Here is a 26,389-nt window from a genome sequence, read left to right as displayed (position 1 = left end):
TAACTCTATGTATTATGTATAATACACCAAACACACTCTGGTTTAGTGTACAAGGCATGATATAGTCTGTGTACTGTGTTGTTATTTTGGACTGTTTCAATGGTGAGGTTTTTTTTCCAGCACCACGATAAATGATGAAATTTAGAGTGGTGTGTGTGCAATCCTCTCCTGCTATGAATTCTATGTGTGATTTTAGTCTCTACAGTAGGACACTGGAAAGGGGGTAGGTCTCTGGAGTCTAAATTTGGTTTTGGTTTTTGAATTTTACCCTGTCAATGATTTAAAAAAAATCATTTTTCCACAAAGATACAATGAAAATATATATATATTTTTTAACCTTGATTGATGATGACTTGACATGTATTATTGTTATGTGATTGAATGTCTAAGATGGTGATGTTACTATATAGATTTTCAGAGGGAGTGTATGAGATGAACATCCATCTCTCTACTGTCCCTTTACCCTCCAAATGTACACATATGCACATTTTTGAAACATTTAAAACACAAAACATGTGAGTTGTCTGCCTCCAACGGAAAGGGATGTGCAATTTAAATAGTCTCCAGGTCAAGGTTCATCTCTCAGCCTGGCTCGCTGGTTGAACGTCAGCTGATGGAGTCAACCTGTTCACATACAAACAGTGGACATCAACAGGCTCGCTCCCTGCTGTATTTCCCAAGGAGCCTTCTGGCAACGCAGGGCTTCTCCATGTCTCCCTGCAGCTGCTCCCCTGACACACAGCCCTAATGAACACTGGGGCTCTCACTAGCCCTGCAACACAGCAGACCACCCCGCACCAACACACACACAGGCATGGGGACACACGGGCACGCATGCACACACACACACAAATACACAGATTTAGACAGACACACAAAATGGCAATGAAGGTCGCCTCTAAAATCTGACTAGATATTGTACAAGACACTGCACAGAGTGGTCCTAAAGCCAGACCGAGCTGAGGATAACCTTCCATCAGAGTACTGTGTCTGTTAAACCAGAGCAGTTTTAATCTGTGTGACTTGTCACTAGGCACAGAAGTCAATTCAATGTCTATTCTACGTTGGTTCAACGTCATTTCCATAAAATGACTTGGAAACCATGTTGATTCAACCAGTGTGTGCCCCAGTGGGTTGTGGGTAGGGGCACTGGCTCCAAACCTGCCACACACTCTCCTGTATCCATTTGATCGGGCAAACGGTGTCAGGATGAGTGAGTGTGTGTGCCGCGGAATGCTTTCGCAGCCGTCTACTGGCCCGGACAGGTGGGTCCCAAAGGCAAAGTGCTTAGTGATCAGGAGCAAACCCCAGCGAGCGGCTACAAGGAAATTCATGATCCCAACAGTGCTGAGCAGGACAGGTTCACCGCGACGCGTCGTCAGCCTGGATGAGAGGCAAATTTATTTGGGCGACGGTTGTGAAGCGAGGCAGCAGAGCGTAGCGGCAACAACACTTCGTTCGCCATTCCGGGTAGAAGGTGTCACAGTCATCAAGTACCTGGGCCCGCCTGCCTGCCTGCCGCAGGTCTGGGAGTTTTGCCTAGGGACTTGTCTGTCACATTACGCTAGATGCATTGCCATTCCAGGGCCTGTGCGCTCCTGCAGCCTGACCATGAAATAGGCCAACTTTCATGTCTGCCTCATCTCTCTCCGTCGCCTCACTCCACTGATGACACAGTTGGAAAGGTATTTTTTCTTCTGTGCTACTGAGACACAGCAGCACAGCTCTCAGTCAGTCCCTCCGCAGCGCTAGCTAGACATATATCTGGGAAACTCATGGTAGCCAGAAGCAGGAAACTGGAAATGTCCCCCGCTCTCTCCAGGCTTGTCATGTTGTCAGGCCCTTTTCATGACATACAGGGCTATATTCTCTTCTGGATTTTCTATTTCTTTACCTTTTGATATTGAATACTGCCTCGTTGAGGGAAAGCATTTCCCTCTACTGTTTATAACTGTTGTAGCCTGTACATGTGACAAATAACCTTTGTTTTGATATATTTGTGCGTTCTGGAATTCTTTAGAATATCTCAGGGAATGTTTTCAATATTTTAACCTGTATTTAATGTTATTGTCCTGTGCAATAATTATTAGTATTGCATGTATGTGTAAACATAGAAAAGAGTGCGATTGAACTATTTTGTAATTGAATAAATGATTGCTATATTTAAGTAGTATCAATAGTTATGCGGTGTCAAGCGTGATCCAAATTGACTGTGGTTTATTTATGCTGAATTTATATCCATGATATATATTTATGCTGAATTTATATCCATGAAATATATAAATAATTTAAATCAGACTGTACAGTGTCTCTGGTTAAATCAGACTGTACAGTGTCTCTGGTTAAATCAGACTGTACAGTGTCTCTGGTTAAATCAGACTGTACAGTGTATCTGGTTAAATCAGACTGTACAGTGTCTCTGGTTAAATCAGACTGTACAGTGTCTCTGGTTAAATCAGACTGTACAGTGTCTCTGGTTAAATCAGACTGTACAGTGTCTCTGGTTAAATCAGACTGTACAGTGTCTCTGGTTAAATCAGACTGTACAGTGTCTCTGGTTAAATCAGACTGTACAGTGTTTCTGGTTAAATCAGACTGTACAGTGTCTCTGGTTAAATCAGACTGTACAGTGTCTCTGGTTAAATCAGACTGTACAGTGTCTCTGGTTAAATCAGACTGTACAGTGTCTCTGGTTAAATCAGACTGTACAGTGTCTCTGGTTAAATCAGACTGTACAGTGTCTCTGGTTAAATCAGACTGTACAGTGTCTCTGGTTAAATCAGACTGTACAGTGTCTCTGGTTAAATCAGACTGTACAGTGTCTCTGGTTAAATCAGACTGTACAGTGTCTCTGGTTAAATCAGACTGTACAGTGTTTCTGGTTAAATCAGACTGTACAGTGTCTCTGGTTAAATCAGACTGTACAGTGTTTCTGGGCTTTTCTTTGTTGGGATATTTCATCACAGACAAAAGAAAATGCAATGAAGCCCCATTCCACTGTCTGCTATTGTCTTGGCAGAGCTATAGCACATCCATTCCAGGCTGTGAATTGAGTGGTGGTCTGCCGGGCCAGTTGCTAGTAGTGTATTTATGTCAAGCTCTTAGGACTGAGACACTCTGACTGACCTTCAGCGGAAGCATATGTTGTTCTGGAGCAGCTAGATCCTGCTGTTGTCATGCCGTATGCCTGATAGAGGACCCAGCATGGCAGACACACAGGCAGGGACAGTCCAGTTTGGAGCCCTGGCTGGCCAGACACGCGGGCAGGGACGAGTCCAGTTTGGAGCCCTGGCTCGCTAAACAGGCTTCTATCGTCCCCAGCTGACAGGCCAAACTCTCTCTCTCTTTTGCTCACACACAGAAACACACACACACAGCCCCGCGGCCGTAGGCCCAGCCACAGTCACTCTCAGCCTCCATCACTGCTGTCCAGCAAAGGGTTTGACACGGAGTTGGCGGGCAAAACTGGAGTTTCAGCCACCTCGTGATGCCTGAAAGGTACATCAGTCTCAGCATCTGGCCCGAGAAGTGTGTGTGTGTGTGTGTGTGTGTTTGTTTGTGTGTGACAAAGAGAAATCACAGTGGGAGGGTGGTTTCTTTGCACTTTGTGTGTACGTGTGTGTGTGTGTCTTGATCCAAGCAGCAGCTGAGCAGCCCCTCCAAACATCAACGTCTGGTTGTGCAACAGAGACAATGTCATCTGGCCTCGGGGCAGGAGCTTCACCACTGGTCAGATGGACAAGCAGCTCCCTGTGGTAGAATTACAGCCTGACAAAAACGTCATGCACCTCTGAGTGACAGTCAGCACGCCAGATTCCTTTGGACAGACTGGCCTGCGAATAGCACTGAGCAGCAGTGGGCTTTTCAGCCATGTCTCAACTGGTGGTCAAGCCGGCTGTGCCAGGCCAGAAACCCTGCCACTGCCAGATGAGACCGAACAAGAGGAGGGAGGGAGGGAGGGAGGGAGGGGAGGGAGGGAGGGAGGGAGGGAGGGAGGGAGGGAGGGAGGGAGGGAGGGAGGGAGGGAGGGAGGGAGGGAGGGAGGGAGGGAGAGCTGTAGCCTTGAGATACGGCAGAGTTTGGGACTGCACTTTTGGGTGCATCTCAGTCTGTAGTGGTGGTGGAGGAGGAGGGGGAGGGGAGGCAGCCTGGATTTGTTGTGGAGAAACAGACAGGCAGGGAGGCAGCAGTTGGTGTTCATAGGCTCAAGCTGGCTAGTTAAGAGCTAGCTCTCCTATTCTCCATCTGGCAGGGAACTGTACAGGGGGCTGTGATATGGGCTCCAGCAGAGCAGGGAGAGGGGGAAGAGAGGGAGGGAGGGAGAGAGGAGGGGAGAGGGGGAAGGAGAAAGGAGGGGAGAGGGGGAAGAGAGGGAAGGAGATAGGAGGGGAGAGGGGAGGGAGAGAGGGGGAAGAGAGGGAGGGGAGAGGGGGAAGAGAGGGAGTGGAAAGGGGGAAAAGAGGGAGGGAGAGAGGAGGGGGAGAGGGGGAAGAGAGGGAAGGAGAGAGGAGGGGAGAGGGGGAAGAGAGGGAGTGGAGAGGGGGAAGAGAGGGAGTGGAGAGGGGGAAAAGAGGGAGGGAGAGAGGAGGGGAGAGGGGGAAGAGAGGGAAGGAGAGAGGAGGGGAGAGGGGGAAGAGAGGGAGGGAGAGAGGAGGGGAGAGGGGGAAGAGAGGGAGTGGAGAGGGGGAAGAGAGGGAGGGAGAGAGGGGGAAGAGAGGGAGGGGAGAGGGGGAAGAGAGGGAGGGGGAGAGGAGGGGAGAGGGGGAAGAGAGGGAGGGAGAGGGGTAAGAGAGGGAGGGAGAGAGGAGGGGAGAGGGGGAAGAGAGGGAGTGGAGAGGGGGAAGAGCGGGAGGGAGAGAGGAGGGGAGAGGGGGAAGAGAGGGAGGGGAGAGGGAGTGGAGAGGGGGAAGAGAGGGAAGAGAGGGAGGGAGAGGAGGGGAGAGGGGGAAGAGAGGGAGTGGAGAGGGGGAAAAGAGGGAGGGAGAGAGGAGGGGAGAGGGGGAAGAGAGGGAGTGGAGAGGGAGGGGGAGTAGAGAGGGGGAAAAGAGGGAGGGGAGAGGGGGAAAAGGGAGGGAGAGAGGAGGGGAGATGGAAGAGAGGGAGCGGAGAGGGGGAAAAGAGGGAGGGAGAGACGGAGTGGAGAGGGGTAAAAGAGGGAGGGGAGAGGGGGAAGAGGGAGGGAGAGAGGAGGGGAGAGGAAAGAGAGGGAGTGGAGAGGGGGAAAAGAGGGAGGGAGAGAGGAGGGGAGAGGGGGAAGAGGGAGGGAGAGAGGAGGGGAGAGGGAAGAGAGGGGGAAAAGAGGGAGAGAATGAAAGGGAGAGAGAGAAATAGGGGGGTAGAGATGGGGAGGAAGAACCCTTCAAATGATGCTACACCTTTAGAAAAGAAGGAGCTATCTAGAACCTTAAAGGGTTCTTAAGTCAGGCAGATCAAGAGTGTGTTCGAAATTGGACATCTATCAATGTCCTGAGGATGTTGGAAAATGCCTTCGAAAAACAGTGAGTGCTATTACCATCAAGAAGGCTTGGGTTTTGCTAGGGCATGGTGGACAGGGGATTGGTGGTGGATGGGTGTAATCCCATGACTCTTGATTGATCCCAGTGGTGGACACTCATAAAAATCTTAATAAATAATGACCCTTTCCTAAACCTTAACCCAAAATTTGACGTTTGGAGAAACGGAAGAATACTGAGCAGGAGGAGACAACCCAAGGCTCAAAAACACTTTGAAATTTGAGGTTTGGAGCAACTTCAACATTTTACTTCTGGAGAAATGTCTAATTCTGCATTGAGACTGTGAGAGCTCGTTGTCTTTGGCTGTCCCCATAGGAAAACCTTTTGAATATTATTATTTTTTGGTTCCATGTAAGAACCCTATTCAGTCTGAAGATGAATGAGATGTCCCACCCTTTTTCAAATCATATGATGAAATACATTTTCAAACATGCATTATAATCGGCTGTGGCCGTTCAATTGATTTGATATTCTGCCAATAGCCTTTTCCAAATCACGCACAATATTTCTCAAAATTGAATAAGACAAATGTTGCACATTTCCTCATCACATTGAAAAAAACAAATCTAAAGTAAACCAACCAACCCACCATACACATTCATAAGCAGTCACGATTGTGTTGATTTCTGAACTAGATAAAATATTGGCTCCAAATAAATTGGGCGGCAGGGTCGCCTGGTGGTTAGAGCAGTGCACTAGCAACCGGAAGGTTCCAAGTTCAAACCCCAAGCTGACAAGGTACAAATCTGTTATTCTGCCCCTGAACAGGTAGTTAACCCACCGTTCCTAAGAATTTGTTCTTAACCGACTTGCCTAGTTAAATAAAGTAAAAATAAATAAGTAAACATAGATGACCGATTTTGTGAAGGCTATGTTTCGTTTATATTTAATTTCTGTGAAAGGAAGCAGTAATAGTTTGCTATGTGGAATTGCGACAGCCGTGGAGCAGTTTGCCTCCGGGCAGCGCAACATACCTAATATGACACTCTATAATTGGGATTCTTTGAGATGACACGCGTTCCTGTTGACGTTCCCCGGTAACCTAAAGATTTACGCAGACCCAACGGTTTCACTATAGCATAATTCTAACGACCATCTTCATTGTTCATTGTAAGGCCTACCGGTATGCCTATATCTTGTTGACTGGAAGGGAGACAGGGATTGACTCAAATTGGAATGGAACCATTCAAAGACCTAGGGAGTTGTAATTTAAGGTATTTTTTCATGTGATTAGAAAAACAACGTGGATGTCAAACCCAGCCCATTTCAGAGGAGAAAGTGAATGTGACTATTTAATTTCTTCAACATCACAAGATTTCGTTCCAAGCGTTTTTAATATTCTCCCTGATTTGGGCAATATAGCCTATTAGTATAAAATGTGCCTGCTAGATTACGTAATGTGACACGTGGATTAATGTTCCATTTAATAATAATCTACTCAATTGAATAACTTTTCATATCTATTCACTGTGATGTTTTTAGGCGTGGTGTATCTTGACGTTCATGTTCTCCAGATAGCCTATTGTTAATACAGTTTGACTGCGACACCCAATGATTTATTAAAACGGACCCATCAGAAACCACTGTAATCTGGGGTGTAAAAACACACTTGACTAGATTTTAATTCATATGGGCGTTGACATTCTGATATTTTGGACAAACCCGTGATGTGTGTGTGTGTGTGTGTGTGTGTGTGTGTGTGTGTGTGTGTGTGTGTGTGTGTGTGTGTGTGTGTGTGTGTGTGTGTGTGTGTGTGTGTGTGTGTGTGCGTGTGTGTGCGTGTGTGTGTTCGTGCTCCTGCGTGCGTGTGTGTTTCAGCATTGTCTCGTGAGCTCTCATTATCAGTGCGTTTGAGAGGGTTTGGTGAAGGGAGAAGAATATGTATAATTGTCTTCTCGCCAAGCGGTGGGTTTGTTTTAATTGACACTCGCTGGGACTACAAGAAACAAGGAACAACCCCCATCTACCGGCAGAATCTCTGCCACCCTCTCCTCCTTCTCCTCCTCCTCTTCTCTCTTCTGTACAGCCCCGCCACCCTCTCCACGCACGGTTGGCTTCTATAACAGGACAACGCTTTCTCAGCTGAAGGTAACCGAAACTTTCACATGAAATACAAATGTTCACGCAATTAATCGGTATATGTGCCATAGGCCTACATTATATCCACATGGCTGATATTTTCGAGGTGCGAAGAAATGTCATTGAAATAGAACACAGCCTGATGCATGGAGTGGAAAAGATTGTGGCGTGCAAGCTATAAGATGTGGCATTAATGGTAGATATAGTGAGACGTGTTACTGCCTGGTTACTGAGCTTTGAGATGTGGAAGGATTGGCGATATACGGTTTATTTCTTTCATTCACAAGGAAACCAAAGTCAACATTGAGCCACCCGTGGTTTAGTTCAAATATGGTTATCTTATTTGTCATTGTTTTTGAATACATGTTCATGGTCAACATTTTATAAGAAAAAATAACAAGGTTGAAATTGAGAAGACACTGCACAGTACACTGAACTGCAGAGGTTAGAGGTGATTCTCAGCAAAGTCTCAGCAGAATAGTAGACAAAAGAGAGAAAACGGACAAAAAATAAGTAATACTAGCCTAAATGTGTTGCCAGTTCTAAAATGTCACGAGTCACCAAAATAACAGCAAAAATAACGATGAATTCTGAATTCTAACCGGAATGGAAATACGTTAGTTGGCCGCTATAGTTCATTTTATTTATTTTATTCTTCAGGAGACAAAAGCCTGGCATGGTTACGAACAATGTAGGTAAGAATTCACCCCCCCAAAAAACAAAAGCCAACGCGTTTAGAGACCAATAAGTTACTTTCCTTAGAAGATACCAATGTGTGTCGGTCATCCTTATTGGCGTTACTGTAAGATGCATCATCAATAGTCATTTATTTTATTTTCATTTATTTTTATCATATAGCAGATGTTTTACACAGTTATAACCAATAACCTGCTATGGGACCTTAGACTTCTAACATAGGCCTAGCTATAACCTAAATCTGAGAAAGAGGGAAAAAGGCTACATTTCGATTTTGTTAAGTAAAATTTTTTTTTTTTAAATAGGTTGATTTCCATTTCAGAGAGATGGACACTGGGAGAGCTCATGCATACATTGACGCATTTTAATCCTTTTTCACTCGGATGAAATGTCATTGCTGGAGGCAAGGGAGACACGCATCAGGGGGATCTATAGCACATTTCATATTCCTTATGAAGATGCACAATGAAATAATAACAATACTACTACTAATAATAATTTTAGTTTACGAAATAAATAACAACAGCTATCTAAACATTTAGCAGGATATAAGCTTTTTTAAATAAGGTGGGCCACCCTTTGCGTTTTCTATCCTCTCCTGGGAACGCGTAATAAACACTGCAATTAAATGTCACACTGAACTGACATAATTTTAAGATTTCTTTGTCCAAGTGAAATGAATCCTCAGTATTTTTTTATTAAATGTTTTACCTCAGTGGTATGAAACTGACAGAGCGCGAATTAACTCCGCTGCTGCTAGCACATTCACCTCCTCCTCTAAAGCTTGGACATTTCTGCGCCGCGTTATCTAGAGGGGCCCAATTAAACACCCGACTTCTGATCCCGGGGACAAAATGGAAATGTAACACTTCTTAAAATGATTGGTGTTGGCGAGAGGAAGCGCACCTGCAACTCCATTGAGCTTTGGGGGAGTCTATTAATGGTCCGGACTGTAAGCAGAGTTATCTTTTGTCCTCTGACACAAAACCTTTAATTCTCCCAGACGTGTTTTATTGTCTGTCAGGCCCCGGCCAGTGCCTTGGGGACAGAATAATACACACATTCGTTATATAGATAATAGCAATTACCTCTTCGACAACATGGTATCCGTGCAATAAATATATTTAATGGAATTCAATATCTTGGATTAAAGTACAAAATGTCAATGGCAAAAAAACAAGTAAACAAGCAGATTTAGCCAATATCATGGGTGCGTGTTGTCACACATTTGAGAGAGAAATCTGTCTGTCAGTGTATCGCGATAGTTTGCGTGTACGGAGGGGTTAATTGAAGAGACGATGGGCATGCTAATGAAGAGTTAGTAGCGGATAATTAGTTTCCATTGAGTGTAGGTTACCGTTTCATTGAGAGAGCATTGATTGGGCTTTAAAATCTGTAATTCCGTTACTTACACAGAATGGAAGCTTGACACTGGCACTTCAGCGCATGCAGCCTTAGGATAACTAGAAAATGCATATAGACTCCTATATAGGCTGCTTAATTAGGCTAACGTATTATGTTGATTAGAAAAGGGTCTGGCATTTGGCATCTGTCCGTTTTAGAATCGGCCTATATGTTTTTGCCAGGCTATTTGTGGCATATTTATCGTAGTCCATATTGTATTATTTTGCAGGCCTACATTGTGTTTTGTAGACTAAACTTGACATATGTTGGCTATGATAATCTTTTACCATTCTCTCTACGGAGTTACTGTAGCAGCCTTCTCCCTAAAACATATCACTGCCCCGCCCCAACCTCCCAACACACACACACACACACACACACACACACACACACACACACACACACACACACACACACACACACACACACACACACACACACACACACACACATACACATACACATACACATTCACACACACACCCTCACACAGCATGTAATCTTTAACATTAATTAATCAGGATCCTGTTAAATTAGGCCTATTATAATCTCGGGCTAAAGTAAAAAATATCCAATCCACTGTATACCCGACAATAGTAAAAATATCGCTTCACACGACTGTTTCACATAAGACGTGTCACATAAACGAATCAAATTCAACAAATGAGAATTCTGAAACTCCATAATACATTTCAAACATATTAAAATTAGTTTAAATTACACTTCAATATCCAATGCTTATCCTTCTAATTCAATCACACCAAGAGCTTATGTAAATATCACTAAACCGCATCGTGTTTTTAAGCTGCGATTTAGTCTCCACTAATGTGTCTGGTAACTAAAACCTATAGAAAAGAAAAGTAATGAAAATGTCAATACCCGAAGTGTCTCTCTCCACGCTCTCGCAGCCAGCATGCACGGCGGGTTTGAGAGGAGAGTGACAGCTCTTTGTTGGTGAATAGAAATCAGTGGCATAGAGAGAAGGGGCGACTCCTCCTCCCAAATTATCCAAACTGGGCAGGCTTTTGCTCTCTTCACAAATAGAACACGGCTCTCCAACTCAGGCAGTCCCAATCTGACCTTCAAGCACACGGAACCCTGTAACGGGAGATCGGTTGGGGACTGTCGAGAGAAAAATACCCAATCTAAACTTCTGACATTTTAACCGTTCATCACCATCATCATCATCAGTGCGTGTACTGGCACCCGCCGGATCAGCTGGACTATACTTTTTCTTTTTGGGTAACAAGACATTCAGGGGAGAGGAACACCATTTATTCCTGCCTTGACTTCTCCCCGTTCCTCATCTCTACACCGAGTTGTATTCGTTTCCCCGTTTGCTTTGCACACTTGCAGAGGAGGTAAGCTGAGCTGAGTGTGCCTCTTGTGTGTGTATGCCTGTCTCGCAGCAGAACCAGTCGGATGCTCTGAGCCTACCGGACGCAGAGCTGTATATGGAAGTTGTAGGCTATAAGGCAGAAGCGAGCTGTTGCACATTGCGTCGTTCAAGAGCGGGAGCCATGCTGTTCCACGGGATCTCCGGTGACCACATCCAGGGCATCATGGAGGAGATGGAGAGGAGATCCAAAACCGACTCGCGCCTGGCCAAGGGCGTGCGGCTCAACGGAAGGGAAGCGGTGAGGAAAATTAACACAGTGCAATGTTGTTGTTGTTTTTCCTGACATCTATGACGATTAACACCTACATCCGAATGGGAATAACTGCTTATGCGCAAGTGAATGCTTTAGAAGGTAGGCCTATAGTTGGGCTAATATAAAGAATCACTCGAAATAAAGTCTTAATGTTGTGGTTAATATTGAGTTTACAGATTCCTCTGCCCAACATAACAAACAATAACATGCAGTCTAAATGTTATTCTCGTCTGGGGAAGTTTTCTTATGTAATACAAATATATTCACTTATAAACCTGTTAAGTGAAAGTGCCTCAAGTAAAAGTGACAATTATTACGCACAATTTTCCAATTTGTTACACAATTTATATTTTGTGCAAATAGCAAATTGCTGTTGTTAATATTTATTTATATAATATAGGCTATAATTATTTTTATTTTTTTACAGATATAGCCTAATAGAGTTAGCCGTGCTTGGTATTATTAGCATTTACATAATAATTTATTATATTCCTACATAATTTGTGTTATTATTATAATAATTATTCCTGGGTCATTGTTGTAATTTATGGTTAAATTATAGGCGTGTAAAAGTAGGAGGTTATAGGGCCTTCTTAGCTGTCGATACAGCTTATTTTAAATGTGCACGGAAGCGTCATTAATTATTCTTTGTCATTGTAATATCATTATGTAGCTCCATTTGTTAGATAAGTTGAACGCAGTTACTCCCTAAACACAATGGGCCCTGCATGTTTATATACTTCCAGCTCCGCAGAAATTTCCTGGGGTTCATTTTGCTTTTAAACCGAACTGTCATGAGCCTAAAATCTAACTAAAGTGCTACTTACTATTTTATTTATTTTCAAGAAAATTGTGTAATGCTGATTTTAGTGTAATATGTCATTTTCATATATGTTACAGTTTTATCACACACAAGCCAAACCCTCACATGAGAAGTATAGGCCTAACTACAAGCGCAGGATGTAAGCCGTGCATTTCCCACGTTAATATCCCCTCCTTTACTTCTCCCTCCAGACCATGCCTTCCATGGGCCCTGAGAAACCCGCGTTGTGTGCCGGCTGTGGAGGCAAAATCTCGGATAGATATTATCTGCTCGCTGTGGACAAACAATGGCACCTACGGTGCCTCAAATGCTGTGAATGTAAACAACATTTGGAGTCAGAGCTCACGTGTTTCGCCAAGGATGGCAGCATCTACTGCAAGGAGGATTACTATAGGTAAGAAAAATCTAAGATTATGAATTGTTTTTCTACAGGCTTAGTGAAATGATGTATTTTTCTCACACACTCTCTCTCTCCCTCTCTCTCTCTCTCTCTGTTTGGTATTAGGCCTGTCATACAAACGATTGGTTTGGTATTAGGCCTGTCATACAAACGATTGTTAGTGACTGAATCTATAGGCGTAACACACAAACATAGGAAAAGGGCAAATAGGCTATAAATCTAGGTTAAATGTATGATGTATGCAGAGAAGGCCTATTGGTTCGATCGGCTATAGTCATACAAATCCTCATATAATGAATCGACAACACGGACATAGACACAGCTGTAGTCATGTAGCCTATAGATATCAGAGGCAATCTGACATTTCCACTGCAAAGCCGAGGTGTTATTATACAAAAACTGCGGATGGAGGTTATAACATTATAAGCAAACTGCTGGGGGGGAAAAACAATAATGACATGGAGGTGTCTTTTATGTAGGTCCCTCTCCTCGCAGTGTGTGAGTGTGTTCCATTTTTTTCAATCCTGTTCGGAATGTTTTAGAAGTGTCATGTCTGCGCGTCCTTGTTCTAGAAGGTTCTCCGTGCAGAGGTGCGCTCGCTGCCACCTCGGGATCTCAGCATCTGAGATGGTGATGCGCGCGAGGGACTCCGTGTACCACCTGAGCTGCTTCACGTGCACCACGTGCAACAAGACCCTGACCACAGGCGATCACTTCGGCATGAAGGACAGCCTGGTGTACTGCCGGGTCCACTTCGAGACCATATCCCAAGGAGAGTACCCCCACCCTGGCCTCAACTATGCCGAGATGGCGGCTAAAGGTGGAGGTCTGGCGCTGCCATACTTCAATGGCACTGGAACGGCCCAGAAGGGAAGGCCTCGGAAGAGGAAGAGCCCCGCCATGGGCATAGACATCACCAGCTACAACTCAGGTGAGGAGACGGGGAAGATGAGAGGACTGGCTGGTTGGGGAGTTGTGTCGGGGAATTGATGCTGCTGCACTCTTTGAAAATAACTTTTCGATGGGGATGTAATGGTTAGGGCTAACATAATGCTATTACATGCTAACGAAGGTAGCCTAGTGGTTGGAGCGTTGGAACAGTAACCGAAAGGTTGCTAGTTCGAATCCCCGAGTTGACAAAGTAAAAAGCTGTCATTCTGAACAAGGCAGGTATTAACCCACTGTTCCCCAGTAGGCTGTTATTGTAAATAATAATTTGTTCTTAACTGACTTGCCTAGTTCTATAAAATAAAAAAGACGACGTACGCTGACGAATATAGAGCTGGCTGCTGGAATTTTTTTTGCTTGCTCGGTGTTTAAGTCCGTAGGCCTACTCCGAAAGCATTTTTAACCAAAAAGGGAAGGGGGACACACACAAGAAAGAGAACAATTGACCATTCAACAAAATTGAAGAGGCCTGCTATGAATGTGTGCTCTGTTCATGAAGTAGGCCAAGCCTATTTCCATTTACCATCATTATGCTACAAATTTTGTTGTCAAAGTGTTCTAAAATTGACCCTCAGTTAAACATTCTATTACATTTTCTAATTAAGTTTTAGGTTATCGAATGTCTAACATGGGCACACACATGAACTTGAACCAAATGCACGTGCAGGGGGTAACGGGTGACCTATACGCACGTGCAGAGGGTACGGTAATTCACTTGCTTAAAATGTGCCGCAGCTAATTCCCCTTTTCCGCCTTTAGTTTTACTTGGGGGGGCATTGCCTCCTCGGTTAGGCTATAGCCTACAGTAGGCATACAGTTAGCCTAATTTTACTTTTGAAATCTGGAATTGAAAACGCTGATTGCTATCATGCAACCATGCTCTCTTGTTGTTGCTTTTTAGAATTAGTATCCGGTTGATAAAGTTGTTAATTGTGTGCCAAGTTTCCTCTGTTCGCCATGAATCAAAGGAATAAAGGTAATCTGCGTGTTAACAGTTCTGCGTTAATTGAAGGTGCTTTAGGAGTCCCTGGCCTTCAACCACTTCTGAATCATACTCAGGAAGGTCAGCACAGTTCTCAGAAACAGAACGATGGCGCGGGAATACAGTAGAACAGGTCCTACCAATAATAATACATTAATAACGACAAGGATAATAATCGAGATTTTCTAAAGTCGGTTTCATTTCCATAAATAACGTCAATATGCCTCCTTAATTTATTTGGTTTGCGTTTAATTTTTTTAAATATATTCAGCTATAGATGTTGTGCATCTTTAAAGCACTTTTTGGTTGCACTGCAAAGACATACATCCGCTTGTAGTTAACTCAGAATGAAGTCCTGTGTCTTTCACAGTCAGGTGCTGGCAAAAACCTTTATATTGTCTAGATCCGGTTTATAATGTTTTGGATCTATCTCCTCTGTATGCCTATATGTCGTTTAGAGGATTCTCCAATGCAGTCCCAATCGACTGCAGTTGGTAGGCTATACTTTGCTGCTCAGCATGTTTTCGTAGCGACCCCTGGTGGGTAGTTATAGAACGAAAGGCACTGGACGAAAATAGGATACCCAAGATTTAAAGATTGATGTCTTATTTATTGCAGTGCTTTTAAGATGCGTGTCTAACATGAATTAAGATGAACATCTGATATCTGAAATAAGTGTTTTAAGTTACAAGTTAATGATGAACAATCTGGTAGTAGTCCTGGTCGAGATTCATTAAAAAATAAATGGAGTGTGTAGGTCAGAGATATTTAATCCATCTGCCTTCATGATTAGTTCTGGATTCACTAAAACTAGAATGAAGCCTACTGGAGCAATGCATTTTGGGTCTTTGAAACCGGCACTAAAGTCTGTCATTTAAACTAGAGATTTGCATTTCCAGAGGGCCGTAAATAACAAGATAGGTGTGTTGAAAAAAATGAATGGCCTGCTATATTGTTCCAGTTTATCAGCCAGAGATTTAGAGACGACCATTTGGTGTGATAGAGTAGAAGGAGTCTGTCATAGGGAGCAACAGAAACGCTATAGAAATGTATACTGGATGGTTTGACTTTTAAAATAATTGTCTTTTGATCATGGAATGTCAATCAATTATTGTAAATATTTTCCCGTAAACAGTTAAGGACCTAATATTATGGTGCATGTTGGAAGTAGGGATTACATATTAATGACAAGACAGTGTTACTTTCTTTAAACACAGAGGATTAGAAATGCCGTACCAAATCAACTAACTCTTACTGTATATTTTATTTATTTTATTTTATAATACTTTTTAAGGATTTCGGGTCAGTTCAATTTGGAATAATTAGGAATCAATTAAATATTTCCATCTTAACTGAAAACTATGGCCAATTTACGGACATTTTGTGTCTTGAATTTCTGTTCATTGGAATGCGTGGCCATATTAAAGTAATCCCAACCCTGTTCCAGTTGTGTTGTATCTTTCTATACTCAACCATTTGGGGGAGTTCTGTCCATCTAATCTTCTAGGGATTATATTTACACATATCCACCAGCACCCCACTTAAAAATATATATATATATATATATATATATATATATATATATATATATATATATATATATATATATATATATTATTCTCCAATGTGTCAGTATTTGTGCTCTAACCTGCCGTCTCCTCCTCTTGGTTAGGTTGTAATGAGAATGATGGGGAACACCTGGACCGTGACCAGGCCTACCCTCCAGCCCAGAAGAACAAGCGCATGCGTACCTCCTTTAAGCACCACCAGCTCCGCACCATGAAGTCCTACTTTGCTATCAACCACAACCCCGACGCCAAGGACCTCAAACAGCTGGCCCAGAAGACAGGCCTCACCAAAAGAGTTCTCCAGGTAAGCAGAAGCCATCAACCTCCTTCTTGACCTCTGACCTAGTATGACATCATCACTATATCCTCCATTCCACCGTTTGTTCTTTTTTTTTTTGACCATCAGTTCCATTCAAGTCCAATTAATTCATCCTTTTTTTGGTTTGTTTGGTTTTAATAAAATGTTTAATTAGTTTTCTACCAATGTTGAGTTGTATGGAATGTTGTTAGGCACTAGGTCCCTTGATGTACTGTATGAAGTAGATGTACTGTATTTGTAGTGTTCAGGGTTTATAGACATATCATTTATCCACTAATCACTCCCAGTCTCCCTGGGTCAGTGGTGGCAAGAGTAACTTAAACTAACGTACACAGAGAGAGTAACTTAAACTAACGTACAGAGAGAGAAACTTAAACTAACGTACACAGAGAGAGTAACTTAAACTAACGTACACAGAGAGAGTAACTTAAACTAACGTACACAGAGAGAGAGAGAGAGAGAGAGAGAGAGAGAGAGAGAGAGAGAGAGAGAGAGAGAGAGAGAGAGAGAGAGAGAGAGAGAGAGAGAGAGAGAGAGAGAGAGAGAGAGAGAGAGAGAGAGAGAGAGAGAGAGTGAGAGAGAGAGAGAGAGAGAGAGAGAGAGAGAGAGAGAGAGAGAGAGTGCACAAGTCTTGTAAGGATCTTTTACAAAAGAAAAACTCTTCCAGCTGGTCATTTCTCATGTGGTTTCTACTCCGTGAGTCCAAAATAATGGCGTCAAAATCAGCAGTTTGTAGTTATTGCACTTTGTACTCTACCAGGAGAGTCAGCTAGTGGACAACACTGTGATGTCAAACAGAACAATTTTATGAGAAAGAAAGAAAAGAAAAGAAAGTAAATAAGTTGCTAATATATCTATTTTTAATATACATCAGACATAAACATAAAGTAAAAGCCATTGGATTGGATTGGTTTACAGGTATGGTTCCAAAACGCAAGAGCCAAATTCAGAAGGAACGTTTTGCGACAGGAGAATGGTGTTGACAAGGCCGACGGCACGTCACTCCCTCCGCCCTCGTCCGACAGCTGCGCTCTGACGCCCCCCTCCAGCGCGGCCACACTAACAGACCTGACCAATCCCTCTATCACTGTAGTGACCTCCGTCACGTCTAGTTTGGACAGCCATGATTCGGGGAGCCCCTCACAGACTACCTTGACAAACCTTTTCTAGCAAGCTCTACGACTCCTAGCAAGAACAACGACAACAACAACAGCAACATTTAATCGGGAGGAGATTATTTTGATGTGTAGCATTTGCAACCGCTTGGCAGCTGAGTTTGTAGTCAACCTATTTAGTGATTGGTTTTGTGTCGAGGACGTTTTGAATCTGGAAGGCATTGACAAATCATTATAGAGGGTTCAACAATCTGGGTCAGAGCCCAAATTAAATAATTTAAATGGTAATAGTATATTATTTTTTACTTTATTTAATTTAATTTGTTCATTTGATTTGATTTAGTCTAAATTGATCCCGCCTGATAATTCATTTCAAATCATTAATATTATGTTAGTCCTATTTAAGGCATATTTCGATCTTATTTTATTTTTATTTTTTAATCTTTGAAATATGAATTTTCAGAATGTTGTTTAAAAGATCATTCAGAGTTATCCTGGATGTTACAAGATATTGGAGCATTATAGAGATGAGTAATTTCTCGTCTCTAAATGACGTTGTATACATTACAACAACCCAAACATTACAACTCTAATGCCAGGTGGCTGTAGTGACGTCAACATGCATTTTGTCTTAACATGATACGCCTCAACTGTGATAGAAAATAATAAGAACAAAACAAATCTCTACATCTGTACAGTGGTAACTGTCCAACATGTAATGCAGTCACGTTGATATTAGAAGGAGTTCAACTATATAAATCACTGAGTGAAATTTTGATTGGGACAGAGTTCTTGGGCACTGTTTGAAATTATTATTTTCATGATACTATTACTAATCTGTTGGCCTCATTTTACATACCAAACACACAAATGGAAAAACAAATCTGTTGGCCTCATTTTACATACCAAACACACGAATGAAAAAACAATTCTGTTGGCCTCATTTTACATACCAAACACACGAATGGAAAAACAATTCTGTTGGCCTCATTTTACATACCAAACACACGAATGGAAAAACAATTCTGTTGGCCTCATTTTACATACCAAACACACGAATGGAAAAACAATTCTGTTGGCCTCATTTTACATACCAAACACACAAATGGAAAAACAATAGTTTATCTGGATTCAGCGAGCCCGTAGAATTACTGTTAAATACAGTTGCACAGTGACAATATACTCCCCAATGAAAAGTGCATTATTATTATTATTATTATTATTATCACCATGTTTCTCAGGGTAAAGAAGGGTTGATTCTGAAAAAGGTAAGAAGGTAGGAGAAGAAGATAATAAAAAGTGAGGGCTGAAGATATGGAAGATTAGATGTGTAGAGCTGAACAGAAACATCAACAATAACCCCAGAAAAGCTGGAGATATTCGACAGTCGGTGGGACAAAGAAGTCATCCTCCACCTTTTCTCCTTGGCCATATTTAAACTTTACCGACACTTGCTACTGAACAGACCAAATTATATTTTTTACCTCTGGCTGATTTCGGGGGAAAGAGAGACAAGAGGAATAGAAGGATTGCTTTCTGACGGGGTTAAACTTTTGTTTGTCTCCTGGGCCAGCTGTTTAAAGTCGTTGGCGTCGGGTTGTGGTTGATAGCAAAGCAGGACTACATGGTGCGGATTAGGAGAAAGAAAAAGACACGAGTCCTGGCTGCAGGGTTCAAACATTGTATTGTAATTGTCACAATTTGTTCTACTGTAGAACATAGCGTTACTCTCAATCTACTTGATGAAGTAGATGCTTAACTCAATTCTACTATGTGCCTTATGATATAACTTGGAAGAAAGTTTGTGAACTTCAGGATTATATGTGTTGTTTGTTGACTGATTCACATCCTTGTGACGCCTCACTAGTTTTGTACTGTTTTGCATCTTATTTCTGAAGATCTTTTTATGGTGTATCCTGTCAGAAAGGAGGCAGCGATGTCTTAGAAAGCGTTTGTGCACTTCTTTCAGATATAGTTGGTTGATTCCAATAATCTTCGTGTTAATAGTTGAGTACAGTAAGTGTTCTATCGAGATTGTCCATGTTTCCCTGTTTCTTGACAAAGATGGTGTATAGAAACTATTTCTTCTTAAATATTTATGGACCAAACGGTTGTTATATATCTTATTAAATTTGTGTGAATAAAAAAATACTTTGTTTTAAATGAGTTTTATTTTTCATTACACTTGCCATTTTTTTGTGTTATCCCTTAGATACTAGGTTTTTATTATTTTACTCACATCAACAAATGAAAAAAAAAAAATTCAATGATTGATTGACCAATTAAAACAAACGTTCCACATTTTTTACTTTCATTTTGAATTTTTATTTCCTATTTTATGGTGTTTACAGCTTCAAAGTAATGCCCCATGAATTTGCACCTAAACCCTGTCGTCAACAATTATGAAAATGGCTTTTTAATGCATGAATATGGCTATATAACTTTTTATAATGGAAAAAGGAACGCTGCAAAGCATACATTGACTGATATATCTGTATAGTATATAAGTAGTGCTAAGGTGGCGTAACAGTAAATGCAGACCTATAAAGACAGGTTGCTCTGTAGTTAATATATTGTTACTCTATGATTTCTTACAGGGAGAACAAATCTTGGGGCATTACAGCCAAACTTCCCGACGTTTGAAAATTCCCTAAAGTATTAAAAGAAGGGGAAAACTTTGGTCGGAATTCCTCACCGTTGAAGACAAAGACAATATTAGGATAAGACGATAGAATATTGAGAGAGAAAAAAATAACAAGACATGTTTCAGTCCAAAAAAAATGTACAACAACCCAAAAATATTGAAAACGTTTTTCCTGAATGTATCGAGCTACGGAGAAGAATACAGTGTGTGATTACTGATATCATTGTGAAAAAAGACTTGACTTTGCTCATATTGGAATGCCATTCACACACAGTGGAAAAAGCTGTATAGTAACATAGCTGTATATAGCAGAACAGCATGGCAGCACAGGGGGTTACAGTAGGATTAAGAGACTGCAGACATTTAACAACACGACAGGACACTCACACACACACACACACACACACACACACACACACACACACGCACCTACACACACACGCACTCTACACACACACACGCACCTACACACACACACACACACACACACACACACACTCACACACATACACACACACACACACACCCTTCCCTTACCCCACACACTCTAACCTCTACCCTCTATAGAATCAGCTTGCTATATATATATAAAAAAAACTTTCTTTTGTCACAAATGTCATTTTGTAAACACATGGCCTCCTTGAAACTCGGCAGCAGGACGCCCATCAAACGCGCTGATGAAGAGGACTGCAGAGTTGGCGCTTTGCCATCTGGCTGCACGGAGGAAAAAGAGGATGTAACACAAAAACAAAGATGAAGATGATTCCCATTTTGCATGCACCTCATCATATTGTTAACATTTTCATTGAGCTGCATATTATTACTTCGTTTGATGCATTGTATTGGTATCATTCGTTGTCAGCTGTAAAAAAATAAACCCTATGAAAATCCTTCCCTGATGATGCTCATATACCTTACAGTGGAAAATGAAATGTCATTGTCATTGGACATAGATGGATTTTAATGCTTGAAGCTTATTTATACATGACATTCAGCTAACTAAGGACAATATTAACAAGCCTATTATTACTGGCTGATTTCAATATCGTAGTTATTCTTATGTTCTTGTTTACTGTGCAGCTTTTAAAATACACAATCAGCTCATGGAATTAACAGTGTGATTGCAAATAATAGATGGCATTAATTAGATGCTGAATTCAAGCTATTTACAATATGTTTTCTGTTCAGTTACAGTTTATAGGAACTGGATAGAGTCCATTCAGACTCCTGACAAACGTGGGCACCACGTTTCATTCTTGGGGTAAAACTACACCACATAATTCTAAACGACTAACCACGTCTCCTAGTCTCACAAATCACAATGCCTGTAACCTAATCCCACTGGCTTGGTTCCTCAGTGCTGTGTGATTACTGCTCTACGATGAACGCTGTATGTCCATGTTGGGGAGAAGGGAGACGGAAGGGAGCAGCGGGCCAGGATGGGGGAGGAGGGAACGCATGGGGCCTAGTAAACAGCTTGCTGTTGAATTCCAACAACGTGGGAAACAGAAAACACTACAGACAAGTCCAAGCCTAAACCTCACTCACTGGGGTGCTGGTCGTGCTGTTTTTCCTGGCCCGGGCGGTGGACGGTTTACACTAGCGAGCAGCAGGAAGTGGGATTGCAACATAACACAAACAAACAGTGTCAGCCATCTTGGATTCAGGAGATTCTGGACATCATCACAGCATCCTGCTGACTGACAAGAATGTGAAGAGATGGAGGTTTGTGACTGGAATGCTTCTTATCGGAACCATTAGTGTATGTTACAGGAGTCTGCTGAGGGGAGGACGGCTCATAATAATGATCGGAACGGAGCAAATGGAATGACATCAAGCATGTGTTTGATGTATTTCATACCGTTCCACTGATTCCGCTCCAGTCATTACTACGAGCCCGTCCTCCCCAATTAAGGTGCCACCAATCAATCAAACAAACAAATGTATTTATAAAACAGTTTTTGCATAAGCAGATGTCACCAAGTGCTGTACAGAAACCCAACCTAAAACCTTAAACAGCAAAACTCCCTAGAAAGGCCTAAACCTAGGAAGACACCTAACCTAAAACCCCAAACAGCAAGCAATGCAGACGTAGAAGCACGGTGGCTTGGAAAAACTCCCTAGAAAGGCAGGAACCTAGGAAGAAACCTAGAGAGGAACCAGGCTATGAGGGGTGGCCAGTCCTCTTCTGGCTGTGCCAGGTGGAGATTATAAACCTAGAGAGGAACCAGGCTCTGAGGCGTGGCCAGTCCTCTTCTGGCTGTGCCAGGTGGAGATTATAAACCTAGAGAGGAACCAGGCTATGAGGGGTGGCCAGTCCTCTTCTGGCTGTGCCAGGTGGAGATTATAAACCTAGAGAGGAACCAGGCTCTGAGGCGTGGCCAGTCCTCTTCTGGCTGTGCCAGGTGGAGATTATAAACCTAGAGAGGAACCAGGCTCTGAGGCGTGGCCAGTCCTCTTCTGGCTGTGCCAGGTGGAGATTATAAACCTAGAGAGGAACCAGGCTCTGAGGGGTGGCCAGTCCTCTTCTGGCTGTGCCAGGTGGAGATTATAAGAGCACATAGCCGTTAAGACCAGATTGTTCTTCAAGATGTTCAGATGCTCATAGACGACCAGCACGAACAAATAATCATCACAGTGGTTGTAGAGGGTCCAACAGGTCAGTACCTCAGGAGTCAATGTCGATTGGCTTTTCATAGCTGAGCATTCAGAGGTCGAGACAGCAGGTGTGGTAGAGAGAGAGAGAGAGACAGACGAAAACAAGATCTGGGACATCTTTCATTACTGCCAAATGCAGTTGCTTAATGGACTCAACAATTTCACAATATTTCCCAATACTGTTCAGCTGCCATGTCACTTCTTTTCGTAATGGTAATCACTATGAAAGGAAGTGATCACGACTTCCTTACTTTAGATATTTGATTGTGAGAGAGAGCAGCAGAGTGAATGGAGGTTTTGTTCATATTATTGGAACACGGTCACGTGATGTCACTGAAGTTCACACCAGGAGCAGAAAGGTGAGCACATCTCTCAGGTAGTACAGAACAGGATATGGAACAGAGAGGATGTCAGGTGAGCACATCTCTCAGGTAGTACAGTACAGGACATGGAGCAGAGAGGATGTCAGGTGAGCACATCTCTCAGGTAGTACAGAACAGGACATGGAGCAGAGAGGATGTCAGGTGAGTACATCTCTCAGGTAGTACAGTACAGGACATGGAACAGAGAGCATGTCAGGTGAGTACATCTCTCAGGTAGTACAGTACAGGACATGGAGCAGAGAGGATGTCAGGTGAGCACATCTCTCAGGTAGTACAGCACAGGACATGGAACAGAGAGCATGTCAGGTGAGTACATCTCTCAGGTAGTACAGTACAGGACATGGAGCAGAGAGGATGTCAGGTGAGTACATCTCTCAGGTAGTACAGTACAGGACATGGAGCAGAGAGGATGTCAGGTGAGTACATCTCTCAGGTAGTACAGTACAGAACATGGAGATGGGAATGGATCCCTGTGGGCGATCACACACGAACGCAAGCAATCACACACACACACGTGACCACATGTTGCTCTAACAGGGTGTCAGTTCAATGTGACCACATGTTGCTCTAACAGGGTGTCAGTTCAATGTGACCACATGTTGCACTAACAGGGTGTCAGTTCAATGTGACCACATGTTGCACTAACAGGGTGTCAGTTCAATGTGACCACATGTTGCTCTAACAGGGTGTCAGTTCAATGTGACCACATGTTGCTCTAACAGGGTGTCAGTTCAATGTGACCACATGTTGCTCTAACAGGGTGTCAGTTCAATGTGACCACATGTTGCTCTAACAGGGTGTCAGTTCAATGTGACCACATGTTGCTCTAACAGGGTGTCAGTTCAATGTGACCACATGTTGCTCTAACAGGGTGTCAGTTCAATGTGACCACATGTTGCTCTAACAGGGTGTCAGTTCAATGTGACCACATGTTGCTCTAACAGGGTGTCAGTTCAATGTGACCACATGTTGCTCTAACAGGGTGTCAGTTCAATGTGACCACATGTTGCTCTAACAGGGTGTCAGTTCAATGTGACCACATGTTGCACTAACAGGGTGTCAGTTCAATGTGTGTTCTAGTTCTGCCCCAGTGTTCGCCAGGTGTGCATTTCACCCACACACACACACACACACACACACACACACACGTGAATGTCAGAGAGATGACGATCTTGACAAGACACGACTCAACCTAATGCCCTGTAGGCTGCTAAGACACAGTAGTGACAGGAGAGAGGAGAGTGTGTTGGGGGAGGAACGCGGGAGAGGGAAGACGGGTCTGCCATGTGTGGGGTGATGCAGAACAGGTGGACAGATACGGGTTGACACTAAAAGGAGTGACACACACACACACACATACACATACAAAACGTTCTGCTGCGGGTTACGAGGATAAGTCCATGTTACACGTATTGTCCTTCTCATCGTTATGAGGCGTCTCTCCTGTGCCTCAATTATACAGAGGTTTTTCCCTGCAGCTCAAATGAAACTTTATCTCTCTGTTTCTAACAGTGTATTATTCAGTATTTACATTCAGTTGGTTTGTGAAGCCTTACATCTAAACCTTGAACACACAATGATCAGGGATACCGACTGTGTGTTGCAATTATACTTTGAAGATGAGCAGAGTGCAAACATCACACACATTGCCTGCCAGTTCATCTTGCTCTCAATAAATAACACAACGTACATACTTTCCAGTGGCTTTGAGCTGGTGTAGGGAAACAGATGCCCTGACTGGCTGCATGGATACAGCAGGCCTCACTGACACTCTCTCTTCTTCTCCCCTCCTCCCCTCTTCTTTCCTCCTCTCCTCTTCTCCTCTTCTCTCATCTTCTCCCCTCCCCTTCTCTCCCCTCCTCTCTCATCATCTCCTCTCCCCTCCTCTCCTCTTCTCCCCTCCCCTCCTCTCCTCTTCTCCTCTCCTTTTCTATCCTCTCCTCTTCTCCCCTCCCCCTCTTCTCCCCTCCACTCCTCTCCTCTTCTTTCCCACCCTCTCCTCTTCTCCCCTTCTCTCCTCTTCTCCCCTCCCCTTCTCTCCCTTCCTCTCTCATCATCTCCTCTCCCTCCTCTCCTCTTCTCCCCTCCTCTCCTCTTCTCTCCTTTTCTATCCTCTCCTCTTCTCCCCTCCCCCTCTTCTCCCCTCCTCTCCTTTCCTTTCCCATCCTCTCCTCTTCTCCCCTCCTTTCCCATCCCATCCTCTCCTCTTCTCCCCCTCCTCTCCTCTTTTCCCCTCCTCTTCTCCCCTCCTCTCCTCTTTTCCCCTCTTCTCCCCTCCTCTCCTCTTCCCCCTCTTCTCTCCTCCTCTCCTCTTCTCCCCTCCTCTCCTCTTCTCCCCTCATCTCCTCTTCTCCCCCCTCCTCTCCTCTTCTCTCCTTTTCCATCCTCTCCTCTTCTCCCCTCTCCTTTTGTCTCCTCTTCTCCCCTCCTCTCCTCTTCTCCCCTCCCCTTTTGTCTCCTCTTCTCCCCTCCTCTCCCCTCCTCTCCTCTTGTCTCCTCTTCTCCCCTCCTCTCCCCTCCTCTCCTCTTGTCTCCTCTTCTCCTCTCCCCTCCTCTCCTCTTGTCTCCTCTTCTCCCCTCCTCTCCTCTTCTCTCCTCTTGTCTCCTCTTCTCCCCCTCCTCTCCCCTCCTCTCCTCTTGTCTCCTCTTCTCCCCTCCTCTCCCCTCCTCTCCTCTTGTCTCCTCTTCTCCCCTCCTCTCCCCTCCTCTCCTCTTGTCTCCTCTTCTCCCCTCCTCTCCCCTCCTCTCCTCTTGTCTCCTCTTCTCCCCTCCTCTCCCCTCCTCTCCTCTTGTCTCCTCTTCTCCCCTCCTCTCCTCTTCTCCCCTCTCCTTTTGTCTCCTCTTCTCCCCTCCTCTCCTCTTGTCTCCTCTTCTCCCCTCCTCTCCCCTCCTCTCCTCTTGTCTCCTCTCCCCTCCTCTCCTCTCCTCTCATCTTCTCCCCTCCTTTTCTCCTCTATTCATACCCCTTGACATATTCCACATTTGGTGATGTTACAGCCTGAATTCAGAATGTATTAAATTGTTTTGTTTTTTACCCATTTCCACACAATAACCCATCATGAAAAAGTGAAAACATGTTTTTAGAAATGTTTGCAAATGTATTGAAAATTAAATATCTAATTTACATAAGTATTCACACCCCTGAGTCAATACATGTTAGAATCATCTCTAAGAGCTTTGCACATCTGGACTGTACAATATTTGC

The 26,389-nt window shown here is 43.4% G+C and overlaps 1 protein-coding gene across 6 annotated transcripts; it reads left to right on the top strand.

Moving 5' to 3' along the window:
• Window positions 1-7,456: 7,456 nt before the first annotated feature.
• Window positions 7,457-21,031, top strand: LOC112238409 (LIM/homeobox protein Lhx9-like). 6 transcript variants are annotated; one of them, XM_042322479.1, is made up of 6 exons: window positions 7,457-7,601; window positions 11,102-11,329; window positions 12,359-12,561; window positions 13,140-13,498; window positions 16,170-16,369; window positions 17,303-19,662. In XM_042322479.1, the coding sequence occupies exons 2-6, from the start codon at window positions 11,147-11,149 to the stop codon at window positions 17,552-17,554; spliced, it is 1,197 nt and encodes a 398-aa protein (XP_042178413.1). In that variant the 5' UTR covers window positions 7,457-7,601; window positions 11,102-11,146; the 3' UTR covers window positions 17,555-19,662. The 6 variants fall into 6 exon arrangements, with proteins under 6 accessions (XP_042178413.1, XP_042178416.1, XP_042178412.1 ...); XM_042322482.1 differs by lacking the exons at window positions 7,457-7,601; window positions 17,303-19,662 and adding an exon at window positions 20,798-21,031 and having other exon boundaries at window positions 10,726-11,329; window positions 13,143-13,498; XM_042322478.1 differs by lacking the exon at window positions 7,457-7,601 and having other exon boundaries at window positions 10,726-11,329; window positions 13,143-13,498.
• Window positions 21,032-26,389: the final 5,358 nt, after the last annotated feature.

Source organism: Oncorhynchus tshawytscha, linkage group LG05 (genome assembly GCF_018296145.1).
Source record: "Oncorhynchus tshawytscha isolate Ot180627B linkage group LG05, Otsh_v2.0, whole genome shotgun sequence".
Lineage (NCBI taxonomy): Eukaryota > Metazoa > Chordata > Actinopteri > Salmoniformes > Salmonidae > Oncorhynchus > Oncorhynchus tshawytscha.
The sequence above is the reverse complement of the archived record's forward strand: the minus strand, read 5'-3'. Positions and strand labels throughout refer to the sequence as shown.